This window comes from Paramormyrops kingsleyae, chromosome 16 (genome assembly GCF_048594095.1).
Source record: "Paramormyrops kingsleyae isolate MSU_618 chromosome 16, PKINGS_0.4, whole genome shotgun sequence".
NCBI classification, from domain to species: Eukaryota; Metazoa; Chordata; class Actinopteri; order Osteoglossiformes; family Mormyridae; genus Paramormyrops; species Paramormyrops kingsleyae.
Genome location: NC_132812.1, coordinates 13,300,877 through 13,324,803, shown reverse-complemented (window position 1 = coordinate 13,324,803; position 23,927 = coordinate 13,300,877). Strand labels below are relative to the sequence as shown.

General features: G+C 35.7%; 1 protein-coding gene across 1 annotated transcript in view; it reads left to right on the top strand.

The window, feature by feature from the left end:
• LOC111838565 (titin-like) overlaps positions 1-23,927 on the top strand; it is a 167,507-nt gene that overhangs the window by 36,277 nt on the left and 107,303 nt on the right. The window contains 40 exon segments of the mRNA XM_072700231.1: positions 69-347; positions 465-743; positions 847-1,134; positions 1,255-1,533; positions 1,617-1,898; positions 2,053-2,331; positions 2,419-2,697; positions 2,782-3,060; positions 3,145-3,432; positions 3,533-3,811; positions 4,047-4,328; positions 4,623-4,901; positions 5,002-5,283; positions 5,373-5,651; positions 5,749-6,036; positions 6,156-6,434; positions 6,550-6,828; positions 6,913-7,191; positions 7,301-7,588; positions 7,680-7,967; positions 8,111-8,401; positions 8,538-8,825; positions 8,939-9,043; positions 9,172-9,457; positions 10,798-10,981; positions 12,643-12,726; positions 13,357-13,624; positions 13,728-13,757; positions 14,833-15,042; positions 15,135-15,212; positions 15,623-15,649; positions 15,735-15,791; positions 15,930-15,983; positions 16,274-16,327; positions 16,546-16,617; positions 16,827-16,901; positions 18,045-18,107; positions 18,272-18,802; positions 18,990-19,103; positions 21,204-21,554. Of these exon segments, the coding sequence (XP_072556332.1) occupies positions 69-347; positions 465-743; positions 847-1,134; positions 1,255-1,533; positions 1,617-1,898; positions 2,053-2,331; positions 2,419-2,697; positions 2,782-3,060; positions 3,145-3,432; positions 3,533-3,811; positions 4,047-4,328; positions 4,623-4,901; positions 5,002-5,283; positions 5,373-5,651; positions 5,749-6,036; positions 6,156-6,434; positions 6,550-6,828; positions 6,913-7,191; positions 7,301-7,588; positions 7,680-7,967; positions 8,111-8,401; positions 8,538-8,825; positions 8,939-9,043; positions 9,172-9,457; positions 10,798-10,981; positions 12,643-12,726; positions 13,357-13,624; positions 13,728-13,757; positions 14,833-15,042; positions 15,135-15,212; positions 15,623-15,649; positions 15,735-15,791; positions 15,930-15,983; positions 16,274-16,327; positions 16,546-16,617; positions 16,827-16,901; positions 18,045-18,107; positions 18,272-18,802; positions 18,990-19,103; positions 21,204-21,554 (8,856 nt within the window).

Sequence of the window (23,927 nt, the reverse complement as noted above, 5' to 3'; positions counted from 1 at the left end):
GGGAAATATGTTTCTTTAGATCATATTGAACATATATCTTTATCATGGTTTTATTTTTCTTGTACTAGAACCTCCATCTTTTATTCAGAAGATAGAGAACGTGAGTTCAGTTGTAGGCCATGAAGTCACTATGCAGTGTGTTGTGAAAGGGTCCTTACCAATCACTGTTTCATGGATAAAAGATGATCGTGAGGTGAAAGAAGATGAAAATATTAAAATTTCGTTTGAGGATCAAACTGGAAAGCTGCATATTACAAATATGCAGCTAAAACATGATGGAAAATATATATGTCTGGCAAAGAATGAAGCTGGAAGTCAGAAATGTTCTGCCTCATTGGTTGTGAAAGGTTTGTTGCGAGTGTTATTTAACCATTTAATTAGTTATTTTGTTTTGAGTGTTTTGAGTTTGTATGAGTATAAATTGCATTTTTGTTGGTTTTTAAAATATTGCATTTTGCCCCTAGAACCAGCTAATATTATCGAAAAGGCCAAAACAATCAGTGTTACAGCTGGGGATCCAGCCACACTGGAGTGCAGCTTTTCAGGAACTAAAACCCTTAAAGCCCGGTGGTTAAAGGATGGGAGGGAGTTGAAATCAGGGCAAAAATACAAGGTTCACAGCACAGACAAACACTCTGCTTTAAAGATTCTCTCTGCTGACAAGAGTGATGGTGGAGAATACACCTTTGAGATCTCCAATGATGTTGGTAGCAGCACTTGTGAAGCTGTGATTACAGTTTTGGGTCGGTATATTGGAAAATTGGTACAGTGTCTTATACAGTATATGTATTACAAAGCCATAGCTAAGACATCTTTCCTAAAAGCATCTTCCTTTATTTTGTGCAGATCACATAATCAAACCATCTTTTACAAGGAAGCTGAAAGCAGTAGACAGCATTAAGGGGTCATTCGCCCATCTGGAATGCCTTGTTTCTGGTTCCCTTCCAATAATTGTGTCCTGGTACAAAGATAATAGAGAAATTGAGACTGATGACAAGCACAAATGCACATTCTTTGAAAACACAGCATTTTTGGAGATCAGCCGTCTTGATAGTTCTGATACTGGCAGTTACACCTGCATTGCCAATAACCAAGCTGGGAGTGACCAGTGCTCTGGTGCATTGCTTGTCAAAGGTGTGTAGAAAAGAATTGAATATATTTGTAGTAATCCTTTAGTATAACACATTTTGTTCACAGCATGTATGCTGAATGAATACTTCTTAAATAATCTGTTTTGGTTTTGCTCACTATTAGAACCTCCAAGTATTATCAAAAAGCCCGAGTCAATGGATGTCTTGCCTGGAACAAAAGTACAGTTCAGTGTATTTTTTAGTGGCACTACCCCATTGACCATCAAGTGGTTTAAAGACAATAAGGAAATTTTATCCAGCTCACATTGTTCTGTTCAGAAGGATAATTGCTCAAGTTTACTGGAACTCTTTTTTGCAAAGACATCAGACTCTGGGGACTACTTTTGTGAAATCAGTAATGATATTGGCTCTGAAGTTTGTAAAGCATCACTCTTCGTAAAAGGTTCATTTTTACTTTATCATATTGTTATTTGTATGTTTTATATGCCTTGTAAACTTATTGAAATACTTACGTGTTGATTTCAGAGCCTCCAAAATTTACCCGAAAGCCTGAGAGCACCGCTGTGATTAAACTTGGAGAAACTAAGAAATTTGACTGCCAAGTAGTTGGCACTCCTGAAATATATATCACCTGGTTTAGAGATGGAAATGAGATTAGTCCCAATGAGAAGTTTAAGATGTCCTTTGATAACTCCTTGGTTATCCTGGAGATATTCAATGCCGATATAAAAGACAGTGGAGTGTATTTCTGTGAGGCACGTAATGAAGCTGGCAGTGAGAGTTGCAGTATGGAGTTGAAAGTGAAAGGTCAGTACATATAGTTTAGATTTGTGCAGTAGTTAGAACATATTTACTATTAACATGCAGTATACTGTATCTAGTACCCTTTTAGATTGTCAATAATATTCTTTCTTTTATAAAATCAATAATGGTTTTAATTATTATTATAATTTTATTCCAGAGCCCCCGGCCTTTATAAAGGAATTAACACCTCTTGAATTTGTAATTGGCTATGATGTCTCTCTTACATGCCAAGTGACAGGCACATCTCCGTTTGAGGTGACTTGGAAAAAGGATGCTAAGGAAATAATTTCTAACAAAAGACATATAGTTTCACAGTGTAATGATTTTGTGATCTTGGAAATATTCAAATGTGAAGCATTAGATGTTGGTGAATATCAGTGCACTGTGGCAAATGAAGTTGGAAGGTGTTCCTGCACCACTGTGCTGTCTATGAAAGGTTAGTTTCCTAGTATTATAGAAAAATAATGGATTCTTTGTCATTGTTAAAAATATTGAACTTTATTTTTTCATTATGAAATGTCAGAGCCACCATCATTTGTGAAGAAGATTGAAAATATTGCCATTGTCCTGGGAAAAATAGCTGAATTTCACTGTGTTGTGGCGGGATCACCTCCACTGACTGTCCAGTGGCAAAAAGATGAGGACTGGATTATAGAGGATGCTAATATTGAAAGGAAGTTTGAGGGCAATGTAGCCTCTCTAAGAATTGCAGTCTCAGAGGCTAGTTATAGTGGAAGGTACACCTGTCAGGTATCAAATGAGGCTGGACAAGAGAAGAGTTTTGCAACTCTAGTTGTGCAAGGTTTGTGCTTTTATTTACTTTGAAGAGTTTTAAGCATCTTTAGAAGTCATCAAATTCTTTACATTATATTTTACTGTGTTTTAGAACCACCGCAGATTACAGAAAAACCAGAGACAGTAAATGTGACGGCTGGTGATCCAGTCAGTCTGGATTGTAAAGTATCTGGCACACCTGAACTGAAAGTCAAGTGGCTGAAAGACAACAAAGAGATTACATCCAGCAGATATCAAAAGCTCAGCTTTGTGAATAATGTCAGTTGTCTTAAGATACAATCTGCACGGATTGAAGATGGAGGCGATTATACATTTGAAGTGGCCAATGATTTTGGAGTTTCTAGTTGCAAAGTTACTTTGGTTGTACTAGGTTGGTGCACATTTTTCTAGATGGAGATGATTATGTAGTTAAAGTTGAAAAGTCTTACTGTTGTTTTTTGTTTTCTCAAATCAGAACAACTTATTGCTCCATCATTCCTGAAGCCATTAAGGGAAATGCAAGAAGTTTTGGGATCTTATGTGAAAATTCTTTGCCGATTTTCTGGTTCACTTCCAATATCTGTGGAATGGCAAAAAAATGGTATTATCATTACTGGTAAAACAAGATACAAGCTTGCTCAAGAAGAAAACACTGTTTATCTGGAGATAGATCAGCTAGAGAAGGCTGATGGTGGAGAATATATTTGTAAATTAACAAACAAAGCAGGCTTCTGTGAATGCCAAGGTTTGCTGATGGTGAAAGGTCAGAAAAAAAAATATTCATCATCAAACTTCTTCTTTTTCTTTTGAAATTCTGTGGTCACCGTCTTAGTATGCTGTTTTCCTTTTCCAATGAATTTTAGAGCCACCAAGCTTCATGTTGAAACCGGAGTCCCAAGCTGTGCTTCCTAATTCTTCTGTGCGTTTTAAAAGTACTCTGAAAGGAACGCCACCATTTATAGTAAAGTGGTTCAAAGAAGAAACTGAATTGATAACTGGACCTTCGTGTTTTATTGGACTGGAAGGCTTGTCCTGCTTTTTGGATCTTTATGCTGTTCAAGTCTCTCAAAGTGGAATTTATGTTTGTCAAGTTAGCAATGATGCTGGTACAGAGAGATGTACAGTCGAACTAACAGTGAAAGGTTGGGCTCTTCTCTTTTTTTGCTCAGGCATCCTCATGTAAACATTATCAATACTTTTTCATGGGCTTCTTTTTGACTGATTACTCTTTTGGCTTATTTTACTATCAATTTTACCCAACAGCAGTCAAATACAATAAATGTCATATACTGTCTCTCATTGATAGACTTTTGTTACAAATTTTCTTTTCCCACATTATCCTTTTTGTTTTCTAAAATTAATGCTTTGGCTTTGCAGAACCTCCCAAATTTGTGCTGAAACTTCCACCAACAAAGTTTGTGAAGCAAGATGAACCAGTGCTTCTTGAATGCAAAGTAACTGGCTCTCCCTTACTTCGCATATTCTGGTACAAGAATGAAAATATGGTTGCTGCAGGTGGAAACTGCAACATGTCATTTGTAGACTCATTGGCAGTTCTTGAAATTCCCACCACAAAACTTGAGGACAGTGGAGTCTACACATGTGAAGTTCAGAATGATGCTGGGAGTATCAGTTGTAGCACTGCACTGACTGTTAAAGGTATATAAATATGAGAGAATGTTATATTGTTTTTCTGAAGTTAATAAGAATTAGCACATTTGATCAATTTGCCTAAGAAAAATATAAATGGTATGGCATTTTGAAAGGATAGAAACCAACAAGTAAAATAATTATATAACTTATGTTGCCTATATATGTTGTCTATATACTGTATTTTAAACATTCTTGTATTGTTCTTGATATACTTTTCATTTGTGTGGTTAATTTTTCAAGAATCTTTAATTATGTCCTTGTGTCCAGTCCTTATTTAATAATGGAATCATCATTTTTTAGAACCACCATCTTTCCTCAAAGAACCCCAGCCTGTGGATGGTGTGAAGGGCAGAAATGTCAGTCTAGAATGTGAACTTCTTGGCACAGCACCCTTTGAGATAACATGGTATAAAGACAAAAAAACCCTTAAGGACAGTAGAAAGTACAAGTTTGTAAATGAGGGTTGCTCTGTTACTCTTCATATTCTGAATCTAGAGGCTTTTGATGTTGGTGAATATCAGTGTAAAGCATCAAACAATGTTGGGAGCGCAACATGTACTGGCACAGTTAAGCTTAGAGGTTAGTAATCCTGGATGTTAAACAAAAGGTATCCATTCTCAGTTTAGCATGCTTTGTTGCATTGTCAGGTGTCTAATATTTATTTTTCTTTTTTATGTAGAACCACCCGCATTTGTGAAGAAATTGTCTAATCTCTCAGTCATTTGTGGTGAAGAAGCAATGTTTGCTGCATCTGTCAAAGGTTTCCAACCAATGACTATCTCTTGGGTGCAAGATAAAGATAATGTTTTGAGAGATGGTGAAAACCACAAGATTTCCTTTGAGGACAACCAGATTACTTTGAGAATTTTTAAGACTGATGTTTTGTCTTCTGGCAAATACATTTGCCAGGTTAAAAATGATGCTGGATCAGTGGAGTCAATCGCAAAATTGACTGTTCTAGGTTGGTAAATGTTTAGGGCAGTTGTGAACATCTTTTGAGATTGGGTTTTGATATGTTCCCAATATAAACGTGCTCTTCCCTCTTTGCAGAACCAGCTTCAATTCTGGATAAACTAGAGTCATTCAGTGTCACAGCGTGTGACACAGCTATATTGCAATTTACAGTAGCTGGGACACCAGAACTGAAACCAAAATGGTTTAGGGATGGTGCAGAGTTATCCTCTGGACAAAAATACAAAATTACCTTTTCAAAAATGATTTCCACTCTGAAGATTCTGTCAGCAGAAACTAAAGATACTGGAGAATATACATTTGAAGTTTCAAATGAAGTTGGTAGTGATACCTGCAAAACATATCTTACTGTCCTAGGTCAGTGAAAGTTCTTCACATATTGTCCTGCTCTTCTTTATTGCATTTACTTTAGTTTTCGTTTGAGCTCATCTTTACTTAAAATCTTTTTTAACAGATAAAATCTTACCGCCTACATTTATACGAAAATTGAATGATACTCGAATGATACTTGGTAAACCTGGTCAGATGGACTGTAAAGTCTCAGGATCACAACCTTTAACCATTTCTTGGTTTCATGATGGAAAAGAGATAGTAAGTGGACCAAACCATGAGGTTACATTCTCTGACAACACCTGCCTGCTAAACCTACCCAGTCTTAAACTGCCAGATTCTGGGATGTACTTGTGTAGAGCTGTAAATTCAGCTGGGGCCAGTGAGACCAGTGCCTCTTTATTTGTCAGAGGTCAGTAAAAATTTATGTTTTTTGCATTATTCTACATTTATACAACATATTGCATCTGTTGGAATTTCACAGAAGAGATCAAATTTTCTACATTATGCAAATGCTTTCTCTTTTTTTAGAACCTCCCTCATTTATTGAAAAACCACAAAATATGGAAGTGCTACCTGGCACAAACATTACTTTTTCAGCCACTGTAAAAGGAAGTGCCCCACTAAAACTGAAATGGTTCAGAGGTAGTGCAGAAATTGTATCTGGAAAAGGTTGTGAAATTGCCTTACGGGGTGATACAGCCACTCTTGAACTGTTTCAAATAGCCAAGTCCCATGCTGGAGATTATACATGTCAGGTCAGCAATGATGCTGGAATGGATGATTGCTCTGTTAATCTTTTTGTAAAAGGTTGGTAAACACATTTCTTTTTTCAAATGAAGTTTGTAATGTCTCATTTTGTCTTCGGAAGGTTCAACATTTCCATTCACAATGATCCAATTACTTCTCTTCTTGTTTAATTTAGAACCTGCATATTTTGTGAAGAAAACGAAGGATCTTGCAGTTGAAATAGGAAAAATGTTGCTGCTTGAGTGTGCATATGCTGGAAGCCCGGAAATACAAGTAAAATGGTTTAAGGATGATAACGAGATCTTTTCCTCTTATAAATATAACATCACGACCACAGAGAGCTCCTGCATATTGGAGTGTCTCAACACTGACAAAGATGACAGTGGGAGATATTCCTGTCAAGTTTTTAATGAAGTGGGAAGTGATTCATGTCATGCACAAGTCTCTATATTAGGTTGGTTTTTTTCTTTGATTAAAATAACTACTTTTGTGAAACAATTGAATTTCTGTTAACATTAGTTGTGCATTTTTGCTTCAGAACCCCCTTACTTTATTGAAAAGTTGGAACCAATGGATGTGACTACAGGAGATGCAGTTTGTTTGAAATGTCATATTGGAGGCACACATGAAATAAAGGTTTCCTGGTTTAAGGCAGATGGAAAACTGCGATCCTCTGCTGCTTGTAAAATAGAGTTTACTAGAGGCATTGCCTCTTTGAAATTAAGTAAAGCTGTACAAACTGATGCTGATGAATATACATGTAAAGCAGAAAATAGCATTGGATCAGCCTCCTCAAGCTGTCGTTTAACAGTCCAAGGTGAAACTTCCATAATAAATTCTTCAGTTTAATTTAATAGATTTAAAATGTTTTCATGCAAATCATAACTTATGAAAATGCTGTCTGTTCAATTTTAATTCTATTTCAGATGTTAAAACACCACCTTCCTTTCCCAAGAAAATAATGAGTCTGCAGCAGACTGAAGGCCAGCCAGCTAGATTTGAGTGCCGTATTGCAGGGTCTTCTCCTTTGGAGGTTTCTTGGCTTAAAGATGGTGAACCTTTGAAGGAAAATGATGAATACTCAATGTCTTTTGATGATAACACTGCTGTTCTAACAATATCCAGAGGTGAAATTAAACATTCTGGTGAATATACCTGTGTTGCTACCAATAGTGTTGGAACAGCATCTTGTAGAGCAAAGCTCACACTGCAAGGTTTGTTTAAATTTGAAATGGAACTCTTCAGTAGTCAGATCTCTTCTTTGATGCATATTTACACATGCTTGCTCTTCCAATTAACTTTTAGAGCCAAGATATCCTCCAGTCTTTGATAAAAAGCTGCAGCCTGTGGAAGTTTCTGTGGGAGACAGTGTGGACCTTGAATGTCATATAACAGGATCTTTACCGATTAAAGTGACTTGGTCAAAGGATCAAAAAGATATTCGTGCAGCAGGAAATTATAAAATTTCATGTGTGGATAACACACCACATCTGACAATTTTGAAGGCAGATAAAACAATTTCTGGACAGTACTACTGTCATGCTAGTAATGATATTGGGAAGGATACTTGTAGCACTCATGTTTCAGTAAAAGGTATTTCAATAATGAAATGTTTTTTGAAAAAAAGAAAGTTCTTCTAAAAGTATATTTCAGCTCTTCAAAATTATTTTATCATCTTGTTCTCGAGTTTTTTTGGTTGTCTTTTTGATTTTCTTATTTGGTGTGTTTCATTCCAGAATGCAAAATTCCACCATCATTCAAAAGAACACCTTCAGAAAGTATCGAGGACTCTGAGGGGAATCTAGTGAAGCTGGAAGGGCGTGTTTCTGGGTCCCAGCCCATAAGTATTAGCTGGTACAAGGACGACAGTGAAATCTACAGCTCTGACAGTTATGAAATTTCCTTCAAGAACAACATAGCTCTGCTGAGTATTAAGAGAGCTCAGCTTTCTGACCGTGGCACTTATACCTGCCAAGCCTCCAATGAAGCTGGCACAGCCTCCTATCAGGTGTCTCTTGCTATAACAGGTAGAATTTCTTTGTTTAGTTGTGTACTTAGTATGTGAATTTTATTGATTGGTTTTATTTAATTGCTAATGCTTTGCTGAGATTGATTTTCTTAGAAATGTATATTAGGAGTTACCACTCTTCTCTCCCAATACAGAACGTAAGATGTCCCCTGTGTTTGATCAGCCCCTCAAACCATTATCAGTTAACGAGGGTGAGAAGCTGCATCTGAGCTGTCATGTTCGGGGATCTCTACCAATGAATATTCAGTGGATGAAGGACAGGAAAGAGATAACATCTTCTGCGAAGACTAGGATTACTTTTGCTGATGGCACAGCTACATTGGAAATAAGCTCTGCATCTAAAACAGATGCTGGTGACTATCTGTGCAAGGCCACCAATGATGCTGGAAGTGAATTCTGCAAGGCCAGAGTGGCAGTACAAGGTACTATGTTTTAAAATTGTAAAAATATTTTAATTAATCCAGTACAGGTTTATGGGTGGGCATGGTACTGTTGTACATTAATAACAGTTGTTTTTTTACTTAAAACATGGAAGTGGCTCCAGCAGCTGTTGATGGAGTCCCAGCAACTGCGGAGCAAGTCAAGAAAACTGACAACTTGTTCTTCATTGATGAACCAAAAAGCCTTAGCGTTACTGAAAGTAGGGAACTTGTATTTTGGTATTTGAACGCATAGTGTTCTGGTAGTCTGAAAGAAATGTTGCTTATAATTACATAAGTAATTAACAATATTCTGAGCTCAAGTATACTTTCACTGCTTTAATTCTAGAGGGCACCGCAACATTCTTTGCCAAGGTTGGTGGAGACCCAATTCCTACCATTAAATGGATGAAAGGCAAGTGGAGGCAGATCAGTCATGGTGGTCGCATCACTGTTGAACAAAAGGGACAGGATGCCAAGCTGGAAATCCAAGCATTAACCAAATCAGACTCTGGGCAGTACAGATGTGTTGCATCCAACAAGCATGGAGAAATTGAATGCAGCACAGAATTGAAAGTCGAAGAGAAGAAAGAAGCTGCACTGCTTGAAGGAGACTTAAGAGCTAAACTGAAGAAGTAAGTGTGCTATAATAATTTGTTTATTTGCAAATCAGACTGTTCCTGTCAGGGTCAGTGCCCATCCATCCCTGCCCTTCATGTCTCTTTCCTGCTTGGCCAGCAGGTGTTACTGGCCATACTTTTACCTCCTCTTTTTGTACTAGACTGTTGTGTGTTTCCTCTGCTCCCAGGACTCTCATATAGCTCAAAGTGCTGAGAGTATAGTACAGGGGCTGTAGCCCTGCAGTTGTGGGTGTGAGGCTAGTCTCACCTGTTTTTTTTGTTTATTGGTTTTCTGTTTTTCCTGTTTTTGTTTATTAGCCCTTTGCTAGCCTGTTTTGGTTCATCCTTTGTTTGATACTGATTATCCCTGTGTTTTAATTTGTCTTGTTTATGGTCCCTTACAAAAATTAACCATGGTTTTACTATGATTAAATAGTAATGGTTTACAATGGTTTGCCGTTTTTTATGGTTTTTTGGGTAACTATGGAAACCATGACTATGGTTTTATCATGGTTTCGCTACAGTTAAACCCTAGTATAATCTTGGTCATAAACCATGGTTTTTGTTTTACTATGGTCTTTGTTTTACCATGGTCTTTACCATGGTTTTTGTTTTACCATGGTCTTTACCATGGTCTTTGTTTTACCATGGTCTTTGTTTTATCATGGTCTTTGTTTTACCATGGTCTTTCCAAACCATAGTAGTACTCTGGGTAGTACCAAAGTACCCTGAGGTACCATAGTTAAACTATGGTTACTGCATAAAAACCATAGTGAATTTTCATAAGGGGTTCTCTGCCCCTGCCTTGGTTATGTTCTGTTTTACTTGTTTCTGGATTTTTCTCCCAGTGTAGTATTTCCCTGTATTTCCTTAGTTTCAGGTCTTCTAAGTTCGTTAGTTCTGTATTCATTAGTGTTAGTTTCTTATGTTCATATGTCTTGTTGCCCTGTGCACTCGTTGATTGGTTGTTTTTGATTTACACCCTCCTTTTGTTAGTCCTTGTTATCATTGTATTTGCCTGCCTTTGTTCATTTCCTTAGTCAGTCATTGTTAGATGTTACTCTGTGTTGCTGTGTGTTTGAGATTCTGCCTGTTTTATAATCCTGCTACCTCTGTTACCCTGTTTCCTTGTTTGGTTACTTTATGATTCTTGTGGTTAGTTCTTGTTGGCTTTTTGACCCCTCTTGGTCCTTTTTTGTGCCTTTCCCAGTGTGTTCTGTTGTATGTTAATGAACCCCTTTTGTCACAGAGCTGCCAGTGGATCATCACCTTCTTCCTGCTTGTGCCATGGCGTGCCATAACAGTTCCATTACATCACAACAGAAGTGCACTATTGACTCTTTCCTTTTTAACAGAACCCCATCTAAGCAGAAGAGTCCCAAGGAGGACCAAGACATTGACATTGTTGAGCTACTGAGAAATGTGAATCCAAAAGAATATGAGAAATATGCACGCATGTATGGAATTACGGACTTCCGTGGTCTCCTTCAGGCTATTGAATATCTGAAAAAGGAGAAGGAATATGAATCTGGAAAACTGGTAAGTTAATTCAAAATATTAGCAAATTTAAGGAAAATTAAGGCTTTTCATTGAGACTTATGGAAGCCCATTTCCACCAATGTGATAAAAAAATATTCTCATTATAATGAGAACTTTCTTGAAGTAATGACTTAGTATCTAAAGATAATGACTAGAGCTGTCCGAATTACTTTATTAAACTCAGTCGCTTCAAAGGATGCAGTCCCTGAATTAGGACATAGCCAAAGGGTAGATAAAGTGCATATTTGAAGGACAGGACACTGTTAGATGCTTGTGCTAAGCACATGAACATGGCCACCAAGTGTGGTACTGTGCAAGTGTGTACTTAGTAGGGGAAATGGGACGAAGCAAATATTTCCATAAAGCAGAATACGAATGTCTTGTTGTAATTGGGGAGTATTGCACAAAGCAGGATTTTTTTAGATAACTTAAACCAAATGTGAAAATAGGAAGAGAGGTTAGGGTTAGGATTAGGGCTAGACAAAGGGTTAGGGTTAGGTATTAGACAAAGGTATTTTGGTTATCAGTCACATTTCTGAGGCAGAAATATGCAGACACAAGCAAAAAATGTATTCATCAAATGAACCTGAAGTACAAAAATAATTACATCTGCTCCATTTTGCTCCAGTTATTATATTTTTTCTCCACACTTTTGTGTTACTTCCAAATTAGCGCTGGTGCTTGTGGTCAACTGATCAACAAGCTATTGTTGTAACCACCTCCCCAGTAGTTCCTTTTCGAACAAAAAGTGCCTAGTCTTAAAAAGGGTCCCGGAACAGCTTCCAAGAAACTACAATTGGGCCAAGTTCCTGTGGTGTGAATACGACAAAAGTCCCTGGTTCCGGGTTCTGGTTCAAGAAAAAAGTTCTGGCGGTGTGAAATCGCCTTTACATTAGATAATGTTGAAAAGGAACCAACTTTGAAATTGCCAAGCTTTCTATGTTTGGTTTTCTGTGACTGATTAAAAATGTTTTAGTGCAATTTGTTTAATGGTTTGAACTCAGCAGACTATTGTGATCCTTGTGCTGTGAATTGCATGTGCATTGCATGTGTGTGAATTGCCATGTCGCTATTAAAAATGCATATAATGCAGCATAGTCAACCACTCGTCACAATACATTTTTTTCCCTGTATTTATGTAGGTATGCTCCATTAACAACATTCTGTGCTCTCTATGATTGTGGATTTTATAATATTGAGTACCCCATGCCCTAAATAATACTGTACATTTGTTTATTGGAATGTTTGCTGTTTAAATGCACCTATTGTAATGCAATTTCTTGAAGCGGCTTTTTAACATTGATATGGTTATCTTATTATATATTATACAAAAGAAAGGTATTAGTAGTGTGGAAGAAGGGTACTGGGGTAGGGGGAATTATAGGATTAACATTTTGTCTTAGGCCTTAGGCAAGAAGATGCTGTTGCGTTCTGGGGGGGTCATCTTAAGTGATTATTTCTAGAGCAATCTGCTGAGTCATTATTTTGAGAGTACGTTATTTCAAGAAAGTTAGTTATTTCTAAATACTAAGTCATGATTTCAAGAAAGTTTCTCATTATAATGACTTGCGGGATATTTTATCAATAATAATATATAGAACAATAATACATTTACATTTGCTCTAGAATTTTTTTGAGATGCCTACTATTTTCATACCTAGGAATTTGAACTCGGAGAAAGGGAATCAGTCGAGGACTTTGCCAAGTTGGTATCTGATTTGCAAAGGAGAATGGAACACACAGAGGTATGAACATGCATATGGTTAGGTTTAATTTTTCACTAATTTGTCTACAAATAAGTTATTTTATTTTTATCTATATTTTCAGCTAGAAATGTAGGAATTCAGTGCAATTCATTTGTTTTTGAACTGATAATTGAAATCACTCAAAATTTGGTGGCCATTTCGAAGGAGCTACCAACCCTCTTCACAAAACACCAATTTCTGTATGTTATTTCTGGACAAATATACACTGTATCATAATAAATATAGTAATGTACAGTAAATGAAAACCTTTTGCCCTTTGCTAAAAAATATAAAAGCAAGAAATGATCATAAAACTTCAGAAAATAAAGCTTGAAAAGTTTGCTACAGAACTGAACAAATCTAGATGTGACACCTACAGTACACAAAAATGTATCAGTAATTCAAGCAAAATGTGCCTCTGTCATATGATAATTCCACCAAATATTCGCACAGGGATTCATTCAAACAAGTATTTTAGTTTTAACCTTCAGTATCTCATGTCTTCTAAAGTGCAGTAAGAATTGTCCTTATTTTTTTGTTTTGCCAGAAATTCAAAGGATTTGTAGACGTTTTTACCTGCACTGTGAAGAAACATATTAACATTATATTCTATCTTGTTTTTTTTCCCAGCCAATCACTTTGCTGAAGGATATTGCAGATCAAACAACACTCACAAATAAGGATGCAGTGTTTGAGTGTGAGATCAAAATCAATTACCCTGAGATAAGTTTGTCTTGGTATAAAGGAACACAGAAGCTTGACAGCAATGACAAATATGAAATCAGCGCAATTGGTGACTGTCATCAACTGAAAATCAAGAACTGTCAGGTTGGAGACCAGGGAAATTATCGTATTGTGTGTGGCCCACACATCTCAAGTGCCAAATTAACAGTTATGGGTAGGTTCTGTTGTCATTTTGTTGAATTTATTAAGGTACATTTTCATATTTGGGTAGTGCTAATAGCATAATTCACATTTCCTTACATTGTCTTTGACCCAAGATGACAGAGTGGTGGATCATTCAAAACCTGGTAAGTAATGACATTTCTGTGCTTTTTCATGGGTTACAAATAAATATCACTTCCAAAGAATATGCATATCTGCTTGTGCAAATCAGATTTACGGGGTCCTTTTTAAAATGCAGTCAATAGTACCATTTGTCAAGGTTCAGTAATGAAACCTTTAGAATTTTATTGTTTACAGTTATTTTAGTTTTGAGCTGTTCATCTGATACTACAAACTGCTCTCATGTAGCTCAACAGAGTGTTGTGTAAACAATGCAGTGGCCAGGGGTTCAAATCCTATAAAAAACACATAAATTGTACCTTTAGTGAGGTATCTTGTGGCTATGGTGTCTTGGTGTGCCATATTCCATTTTGCCTTTTTTTTAAATTATGTTGACTCTGAGCAAACAAATGTAAATAACACACACAAGGAAATTTTGAATATTGGACACATGGCTCCACCTGATTGGCTCCCAACTTTTATGTTGATATTCATGGAACTTTTAAGTTTATTATCCATGAGCACCTATGCTGCCATTGAGGTAGCATAATGGAGGAGGAACAGATGGAAAAGACCTGGTGTCCTTGCTTGCCACAGAAGGCATGGTCTACGATCACCAGCTACCCAGAATATTTGCTTCTAATGTGTGATCACTTGTCAACAATATTGATGAACTACAGCTGTTCTTCCACAGCAAAAAGGACTTTGCACTCTTTTGCTTTTTGTTTCACGAAAACTAGTCTACACACTGCCTACACACTGTCTACACACTGCCTACACACTGTCTTCAAATACTTGGACTCTATACTCAGTGAATAAAACAATTTAATTGTCTATATATAGGACCTTACTCCTATCAATACTTTTTTCTTATTCTATTTAATTTATTTCTACTTATTCAATTTTTCTTAATTTATGTTCTGTGTTGTCTGTGAATGTATGCACCAATACTGCAAAAAACAATTCCTAATACACGCAGATGTATCTGGCCAATGAAGTGAATGCTGATTTATGTAATTACAAGCTTTGTGGTTCAGAAATGTATGCATATAAAAGCTGATTGTGTTTTATGTGTGTTTTTTTTTTTGTATGTGTGTGTAGCTGACCAGATACATTTTACGAAGCGTATCCAGAACATTGTGGTGAATGAGCGTCATTCTGCCACATTTGAATGTGAAGTCTCCTTTGACAATGCAGTTGTTACGTGGTACAAAGATACATGGGAACTCAAAGAGAGTCCAAAGTATAGCTTTCGAACTGAAGGTCGTCGGCACTTTATGGTCATCTGCAATGTTACGTCAGAAGATGAAGGTGTGTACGATCCATTTTTAGAAAAGTATTTTACTTATCATGCTCCAAGACCTGCGATTAAAGTTAATAACACTTCTTTCTAAATCTTTCAGGCGTGTATTCAGTGATTGCACGCTTGGAACCAAAGGGTGAAGCTAAAAGCACAGCTGAACTTTACTTGTCCAGCAAAGGTTTGTGTCACTAAAGAAGGGGTTAGAAATCCCGCTGCTCAACAGGTTTGCTATTGGCCTGTCAAAGTTAAAGATTAATTCCCCTTTATTAATATGTTAATTGATGGCAAACTTTAAAAAGAATGAGTTGGCAAAGTAACTAATTAATTCTTCAAAAAATGAAGAGCTAATATTTATTTATCTAAAACTCTTAACACTATTGCAAGCATACCTAACAGTTTTTAATTTAAAAAAATGGTTTGCAAGCAAATGTTCTTCATAGGTATCGTTGCCTTAATCATAAATCTTGCAACACATTCAATATCACAGTTAAAGCTGATTAATTAAGCTTAGCCCTTGTATATGAAATATTTTTCTATATTCTTTTTGTGGTTCACACTGTGATATTATATTTTATCCACTTTTTCTAGAATTTTATATAGGAATGGTTCCTTGTGGTGAGTATTATTTATTCTATAAGAATTTAAAGTTCACCGCAAACGTTACATTACAAACTTTTTAAACACCTTGTTTATGTTATAGATGTCCTTGATACGTCAATACAAGTACCCGATGTGCAATCAGATATCTCCCCTGGTGGTAAGAACTGGAATTTAAATATACAAGATTAATGTTTTAATCTGAAGAGATCTGTATTTGTGGACAAAGGAGCCGAAACAACATCTATAATAACAATATATATATAATATATATTCTTCTTTTTTTCTTTCCAAATAGAAACAAAAGATGAGACTGTGTCCTACCGTTATAAAGAGAAAATCGAAATGCAAGGTAAAAATAATAAATAAATTTATTGTCAATAGTAATATTCAGTTCATCTTATTTTTCATAATTTTTTCGCAAGGACATGTTAAAGCAGTGTGGGCAGTTACTGTACATATGAAGTTTTAAAGATAAATTTTCAAAACAAAATCTCAAGCAGTATATGTTTTTCATTAATTTCATTATTGTATGCATTTCAATGTTTTTTTTTTTTAGTTTGACATTTTAAACAAAGTTGTGTTTTACTATATACTTTTCCTTGACTTTTACATTTACAATCGCTTTCATTCTTATATTAGAGTTTGAAAGCTGGGCAGTTTATGAAGAAAGAATTATTGAGGAAACAACAAAAGGTATAGAAAAAGTTATTAAATGCAAATATACATACATGAAATACATTTATATACACATTTCCTGTTCTGTGGTCTTATTAACATCTTGTGTTTCATTAATGTTCCACTAGTATTCATTTTATCAAATGAGGCAGTCATGATTTTATTTCTCCGTGACCTTCCACAACACTTATGATGTTCTGCACACTTATTCCTCCCCCCCCCCCTTTTAAAATCAGCATCAAAGATAGCCATTACGGAAACAGTTCCAACGGTTGCAATAGAAATGATTGAGGAAGTGCCAAGGAGAGGTATTTATCTACTGTGGCTAATCATGGCTTATATCTGTAACCGCAGATAAGCAACTTTTAGTATAGTGAATGCAAGACAAAGCAAATATTTATGACAGTTTGTTTAAATGGCCTTTTTCCAAGAATATTTTGACATTTATTATCAATAGTAATGTTCTATTCTTATGCAATGATGCTTAAATTATGCTGTGGTTTTGTAATTTTATAAGTGCATGCTTTTGAAGTGGAGTCTGAACCTGAGATAACTGTCCCAGTTATACTAACAGCACCAACATCCACAAAAGGTATTTCAGTATACCTATCTTCTCACTCTTTTCACTCACTCTTCACTCACTCTTCACAGAAAGCAAAGCCTTTGGAAGGAATATGCGAAGCCCTACTCATGACATAAAGATAAACATAAAAATGATATATATTGTGACCACATTTTTCTAATTCGTTCCCATGATATATTAAATCATGGGCATGTTTTACTAATCCATTCCCTTGTTTTACTTAAGTTGCGGCCAAGTCTTATTGATTAGTTCCCTCATTTTAGTGACATTGTGGCCACATTTTACTAATTCATTCTCTAATTTCAGTTAAATCGTGGTGACCTTTTATTCATTAGCTGTATAATATATAAAAACGTGGGCACGTTTTACTGCATATCCAGCTTATAGGCACTTTCATTTAGGCCACTAGACATCTGCACCTGCTGGTATGGACAGATAATTGAGTTTAAGGTTGGAATAGAGTTGCTACTCTATCTTTGTTTTCTGGGATTGTCCCGTCTTGATCCAATACGGGATGCGAATTGTCCCGTATTCGTGATTTGACATCCCCCCCGTGAGCGAAGTCCCGCCCTTCTTCTGATTGGATGTGGCAACCTTAAGGTTGAAATGACCTACAAACACAAAATCTTGCATTGCAAGGAATTGTTATTGGTGAGAGGAAGTTATGTAGAATATCGAGAGCCAGGGCACTTTACCAAACTACTGTAATTCCTTTCTTTGCTTTATTTAAATCATGGGCATGTTTTAGCAACTCATTTTCTTGTTTTAGTTAAATCGTGGGCACGTTTTACTAATTTGTTCCCTCGTTTTCGTTAAATTGCGGACACATTTTACTAATTGGTTCCCACAATATTATAAAATGTGGCCATGATATATATCATTTTTATCAATTATGCGTCATGTTATAAGAGAGGCTCCATAGGAATATCACCTTTTTTATTATTTTACTTTTTATATTATTTCAATTTTTTGTGTATGGCATCTGTCATGTCTCGTCTCCTGAATGCATAATTTGGAATGAATAAGTTTGTCTGCCATTTGGGCCAAACTTCTGTTGTTTTAACTTTCTGCACCAGTGAATCTTGATTGTCATCTCTGCTGTCATTTATTTGCTGAACATTTTATCTAATATTCAAATATTTATTTTAAAAGAACATGAAGAACTCAAGAAATTTATTCCTTGCCCTACACCAGCTCCTACTACTCATCCTGAAGGTTAGATTATGTTAATTGTGTCTCTTCCTTTTTCATGGCTCCATCTATGTTAACTTTTCATCTTTTTGAATTTTTTTTTATGTAATACTTGTAATGTTTTAGACATGTAAAAATGCAGTAGTATATAACCTGTAATGGTGTCTTGTTTTTTTTTTTTGATGAAGATGGGCTCACACCTGCAGTCTCCGAGCCAAAACCCGCTGTGACCCCTAAAGGTCAAGCAAAAACTGTAGCTCCAGCTAAAACTGAACCAAAGCCTACACCAGCAACACAGGCTGTACCTGAACCAAAGCCTACACCAGCAACACAGGCTGTACCTGAACCAAAGACTAAACCAGCAACACAGACTGAACTTGAACCAAAGCCTCCATCAACAAAACAGGCTGAACCTAAACCAAAGCCTACACCAGCAACACAGGCTGTACCTGAACCAAAGCCTACACCAGCAACACAGGCTGTACCTGAACCAAAACCTACACCAGCAACACAGGCTGTACCTGAACCAAAGCCCACACCAGCAACGCAGGCTGTAATTGAACCAAAGACTAAACCAGCAACACAGGCTGTACCTGAACGAAAGCCTACACCAGCAACACAGGCTGTACCTGAACCAAAGCCTACACCAGCAACACAGGCTGTACCTGAACCAAAGCTTACACCAGCAACACAGGCATCCGTGGCAATCCCGTCCACAGGTATTCATTAGTCTTTTGCATATACTTCATTTTATATATTTTGTGTGGTAATATCAGAGGTATTTTGTGTAATATGCTGGTTTGTCTTCAACTTGCTCTTTAAAAATAAGCGATCCTTCTACCTTCTACGTGATCGTGTATCTGTCTGTGTTAACTTAATATGTAAAAATATACATATCCTCTGAAGGTCTCGATGAAACAAAGATGCTTGAGCAGAAGAAACCAGAGCAACTTAAAGTTGACCAAGTTGCAAAACAACAGGCAATTCCTTCTGTTCCAATTGATGCTGCCCCTCAGAAAGGTATAAATTAGGCATTCTCAAAAGGGTGATAAATCAGGCTTCGGCCCAGTATTACTTTTCTTGTTGTTACTAACATTTGTGCTGTTACTAACTAATATTCTTTAATATCGGCAATTTTTGATAACATTCTTTGATTTAAAAAAAAAACTCTGAAGATCCATTTTATCTTCAACTTCAGTCTCTTTTTATCCTAATATATCTATGATATTGGGTCACTTTCCATGTCAGTTCCAGATTTGTACTGTATATGTGTTTTTTTTAGTACTTTTGTGTTTTTAAGTTTATTATTCCATTTTTCTTAGATCTGAGGCACATATTGCTTTGATATTTATACCTCTTGGATTACCTTATGTATTGTACTTTATTCTCTCTTGTCTATTCTAAACCTTTAACGTAGTTTGTTTAGCTGCAACTGAAATTGTTCAATAACTCTTAAATTTCATTCAGTGTCCTCTGTAACATCTTCCGATGCACTTTCTGAACGTGAAATGTTGATGAATTATCTGTCAATTCATCAGTCTCTCAGATCAATTGCCTGTAATTAAATGTTCTTTAAAATGCTAGAATCTCCTGCAAAACTGGAAGCAACTGAAATATCACCTGAAACAATTTCTAAAAAAGTGGAACTTGGTCCAAAGGACATACCTCCTCAAAAGTCAGAATGCACTCCAGGAAAAGGTACATAAATACAATCATAAAGAAAGCTGCAAATTATTCAAGTTACAAGTTTTGCATTTAACCTATCTGGATTGTTTGCTAAACAAACCTAATTTGAAAATGATCATTTTTGCATGTTTGTTGTTATTATACATAGTTGTATTCAGGAAAGCAACATGTCAAAATGTGCGGATTCAAACGTTTTGTTGTAGTAGCTGTGCTTTGCGCTAGTCAGAGTGCTGCTTTCATGTTATTAATCCAGTCTGTATTCTATGCGTTCAAACATCTTTAAAACTTAAAACATATCTTCTTTAAAGTTCCAATGGAAGCAAAGAAACCAGAAACACCAAAATCAGAGGCTTTTAGAAAACCAGGTGTAAAGCCTTCAGCACAAAAGGAGGCCATTCCACAGAAAGGTAATAGCTAGAAGTTGGATGATTTTTCTTTATTTTTCTTGAATTGGTGGATTATTCATGTGCTGAATTTGTCCTATGTGCCCTATTTCTCCTGCTAAAGGTGTATCTGTCTAAATGTGTGTGATAAGAGTATATTAAGCTTTTAAACTTTACTACTAATAGCAGAGGCTGAACGATGCATTATGGTATCATAATGTAAATGTAAATCTTTCAAGTGTTTGATGAAGTAAAACAGAAAGAAGTCCTTGAGGAGAAGTTACTGGTTGTTGTACCTACAAAGGAGGCTGAAGTCACTTTAACTACAGGTAGGCTTAAGACCATACAGACATTTCTCCTGTTTTTTTCTTTGTTGAATTTCTTGTTCATGTATTATATATCTCTGTGGTTGATTTTTGTCAATGTCAAGTTTTTGTTTAACATTATTCACACTGTAAATTATTTAAGGAAATTGTTACAATTGCCATTTTTTTCAAGGAAACAAACTTTTCAACTATACATAGCATAATAGTAAAAGACACATTCATGTGTATATTTCGATATTGCATACCGTGGCCACATGCAGATAAGTTAAATGTATTCATTTTTTTTTCATATAAAAAAAGAATAACAACAACAGTAACAACCAAAATATGATGATGATAGTAACCACTACAGGAACATAATTTAATAATTTTAACGTTTAAGAACTTATTTTACAATTAACTTATTCTACAATAATTTATATCTTAGAAGACATCTTTTTTTTTTTTGCAAAATAAAATATTTTTTTTAGTTTACCTGAAAATGCATCCCTATTAGTATTTTTGCAAATGCAGAATTATTTCTTTGAGCTAAAGGTGTATCAGAACCTGCAGCTACAAAAGCACCCACAGGCTTGCCTTCAATATCTGTCTGTGTCAAGTCCATAAATATATTCTCCTTTTTTGAGGTATAAAGGTGAACATGCTATTCTTAAATGTGTGCTGTACATAGCATGCTTTCCCTATCACATGTGGTCCATGTTACATTTCCATGTTGCTTCTTAAAGTGGTGGAGGTTCCCAGAAAGCTTGAGGTGGCTCCATCTTCTCTGATTCAAAAGTGGGAGGAGATCTCATATGAAATTGAGGAGACCTCTCACACAGAAGAAATGTATCTTCATGAAAGGGTGTATGAGAGTGCCCAGCAATTCTTTGAGGAAAAAGAGATACTTATTGTAGAAGATGTATCACCTGCTTCAAGAGAAGAAATTAGTTTGAAGACAGAAGAAATCTCTAGGCAGAAAGAAACCCTACAAGAGACTGAAGAAACTGTTCCAAAGAAAGTGCTCCCTTACAAGAAGGAAGAGTTTACAACAAAACAAGAAAGAGTCCCAAAAACTGAAGCTCTTCCTGACAAAGGTATTGAAGCATTTTTATCTGAAGTTATTAAACATAATAATGAACTCAAGAAATTTTGCAGCTCATATTCAGCATTAGTCTCTTACATAGATGTTCTTGTTCAGTAAAAAGTTAATATCTTAATCTTACTAATATGAATACACTCTTAAACAGAGGTGTAGGAAGGCTTGATAACATATTTTTAATATTTTTTGCTTTACATCATATCTTTCTCATTCTCTTAAGCCATGTTTATTTTGCGTCATGTTCTTATTTACTAATTCATCGACTTGCTATTCAATTCTACTTATTTCCATTGCATTATACATCGAAGTGTCTAAACAAAAGTAAGTCAATTTCTTTAATGTCTTGTTAAAAACAATAGGTTTTTAAAACTCACTCTGGTCCTATATGATAAGCTATTATGTCAAGTTCTCATGAAACAACAAAAACAGGTGTTTTGTCCTCCTTAATATTTGCATTTTTTTGTGGTTGATTTTTTTGCAATGACCATTTGTTATATCTCAGATATATATTGTATTTTTAAGTGACAGTAGTTCCCAAGAAGGAAAAACAAATTGGGATTCAAAAATTGGAGGCAACTTTGGTTCTCATGGAGGAAAAATTCCCTGGAGACGCAAGTTTTTCCCAAAAGTGGTACAACACTACTGAGTTGACTTATGAGGATAAAAGGTTATGCAATACAAGTATTTTCCCTATTTTTAATGCTATTTCTCAGGGGAAAGTGTCCCCACAAAAACATGATACATGCTTCCAGGACAGTGAGGTGTGTATTACAGATGTATTTCCTATGGCAGAGATTAATAGGTGGCTGACACCTGAAACAGAGCGGAGTGGATTCCCTGAAATTCAAACGACAGCATCTAAAATCTCAGGAACTCCAGTTAGCAAACAAGTTGAAGCCATTAAGGAAATAATATTTAAAAATGAAATTCCATCACATCAAGTGGAATCTCTTGTTGAAGCCAAAATTCCTTTAATGTTATTTGAAATACCTCCTAAGAAAGGAGTAATTTTTATCACACCTGAAGCTGAAACTAATATAAATAAAGAAAACATATGTAAATTGGAAGAACCCAGCATGGAAACTCCTGAAATACCTCTGAGGAAAATATTTTCTTCTGAGAAGAAAAGAACTAAACAAAAGCAAGGACTTTTATTTACAACACTAAAGATTACACCTTCAAGAGGTATATATATATATATATATATTTATACATGATTCTTCATTCAACATTTTGTGTTACAACACATCTTCCCTTTTAAAATTTCTTGCTTCTTTTTTGCTGTTCTTGAGAGCTCTCTGTAAATACCTAAATTAGCTTATATATTATCATCAAAAAGTCTTCTGGGAAATTCTTTGGTGTCAGATTTAGTTTTCTTCCTCTTTTATAATATATGTATCAAATAGTTCATTGTGTCAATGAAAAATCTTCTTCAAATGATTTCCTGGGTTAGTCTACAATAGGCTACAATTCTTAAATTTCGTCCTTGTAGCATCCTTTTTTATGTCCACCCTTTGTTTGTTTCAGCTGTATACATTTTGTATTTGTGTGTAGCTTTGTAGCTTTGTCCATATCATCCGTCTTAATGTGCTGTGATGTCCCCTAAAACGTTTTTCAACCAGTTTTTCATTGTTCATTTTGTTAAATCTGAAATTTATGTTGTATTTTAAGTGCTGGAAGTTCCCCGGGACCCCCAAAAATGTGCTATAATTCAAAAACAGGAGGAAATCCCCAAAGGAAGTCTTTCTCTTCAGAGTAGGCGGCTAACTAATGGTGAAGAATTTGTCAATATAAAGATGTTCCCAGTTTCAAGACAGGAGATTGATATATATCAGAAGAAGGTATCCCCACAAAAAACTGACACATTTCTTCAAGAAAACGAGACATCAAATTCTCACACAGCTGTAAAAGCCTTGCTGACAGTGCGAAAAGAGGAAAGGGAGAATTATAAAACTGAAGAAAGTCTGTCTTTGAAAATTGTAGTTCCTTCTAAGGAAGAAGTAATGTATATCAAGAAAGAAATTAGCATTCCATGGGATGGTAAAATGGATGTAAAGAAAATGAAAGAAATAATTCTAGGAGTGCCCTTCAAGACAATGTCTTCTGAACAGAAAGAGGGTGTGAAAATTGAAGAAAGGCTTTTTCAGCCATCAGATGTTCCTTTGACAGGTATTACGTACATTCCATTTGAAGTGCTTCACATGAAACTTCATCCCATCATCTCACATTATTATTCATTAAAATGGATGTTATCTCTTTATAAATACTCATCTCATTGCATTTTTAAGCTATATTATCATGCTTATTTTTTTGGACCAACACCATATCTTGCCCTCAGAATCTCTTCATCTTTCGATGCCAGTGGATG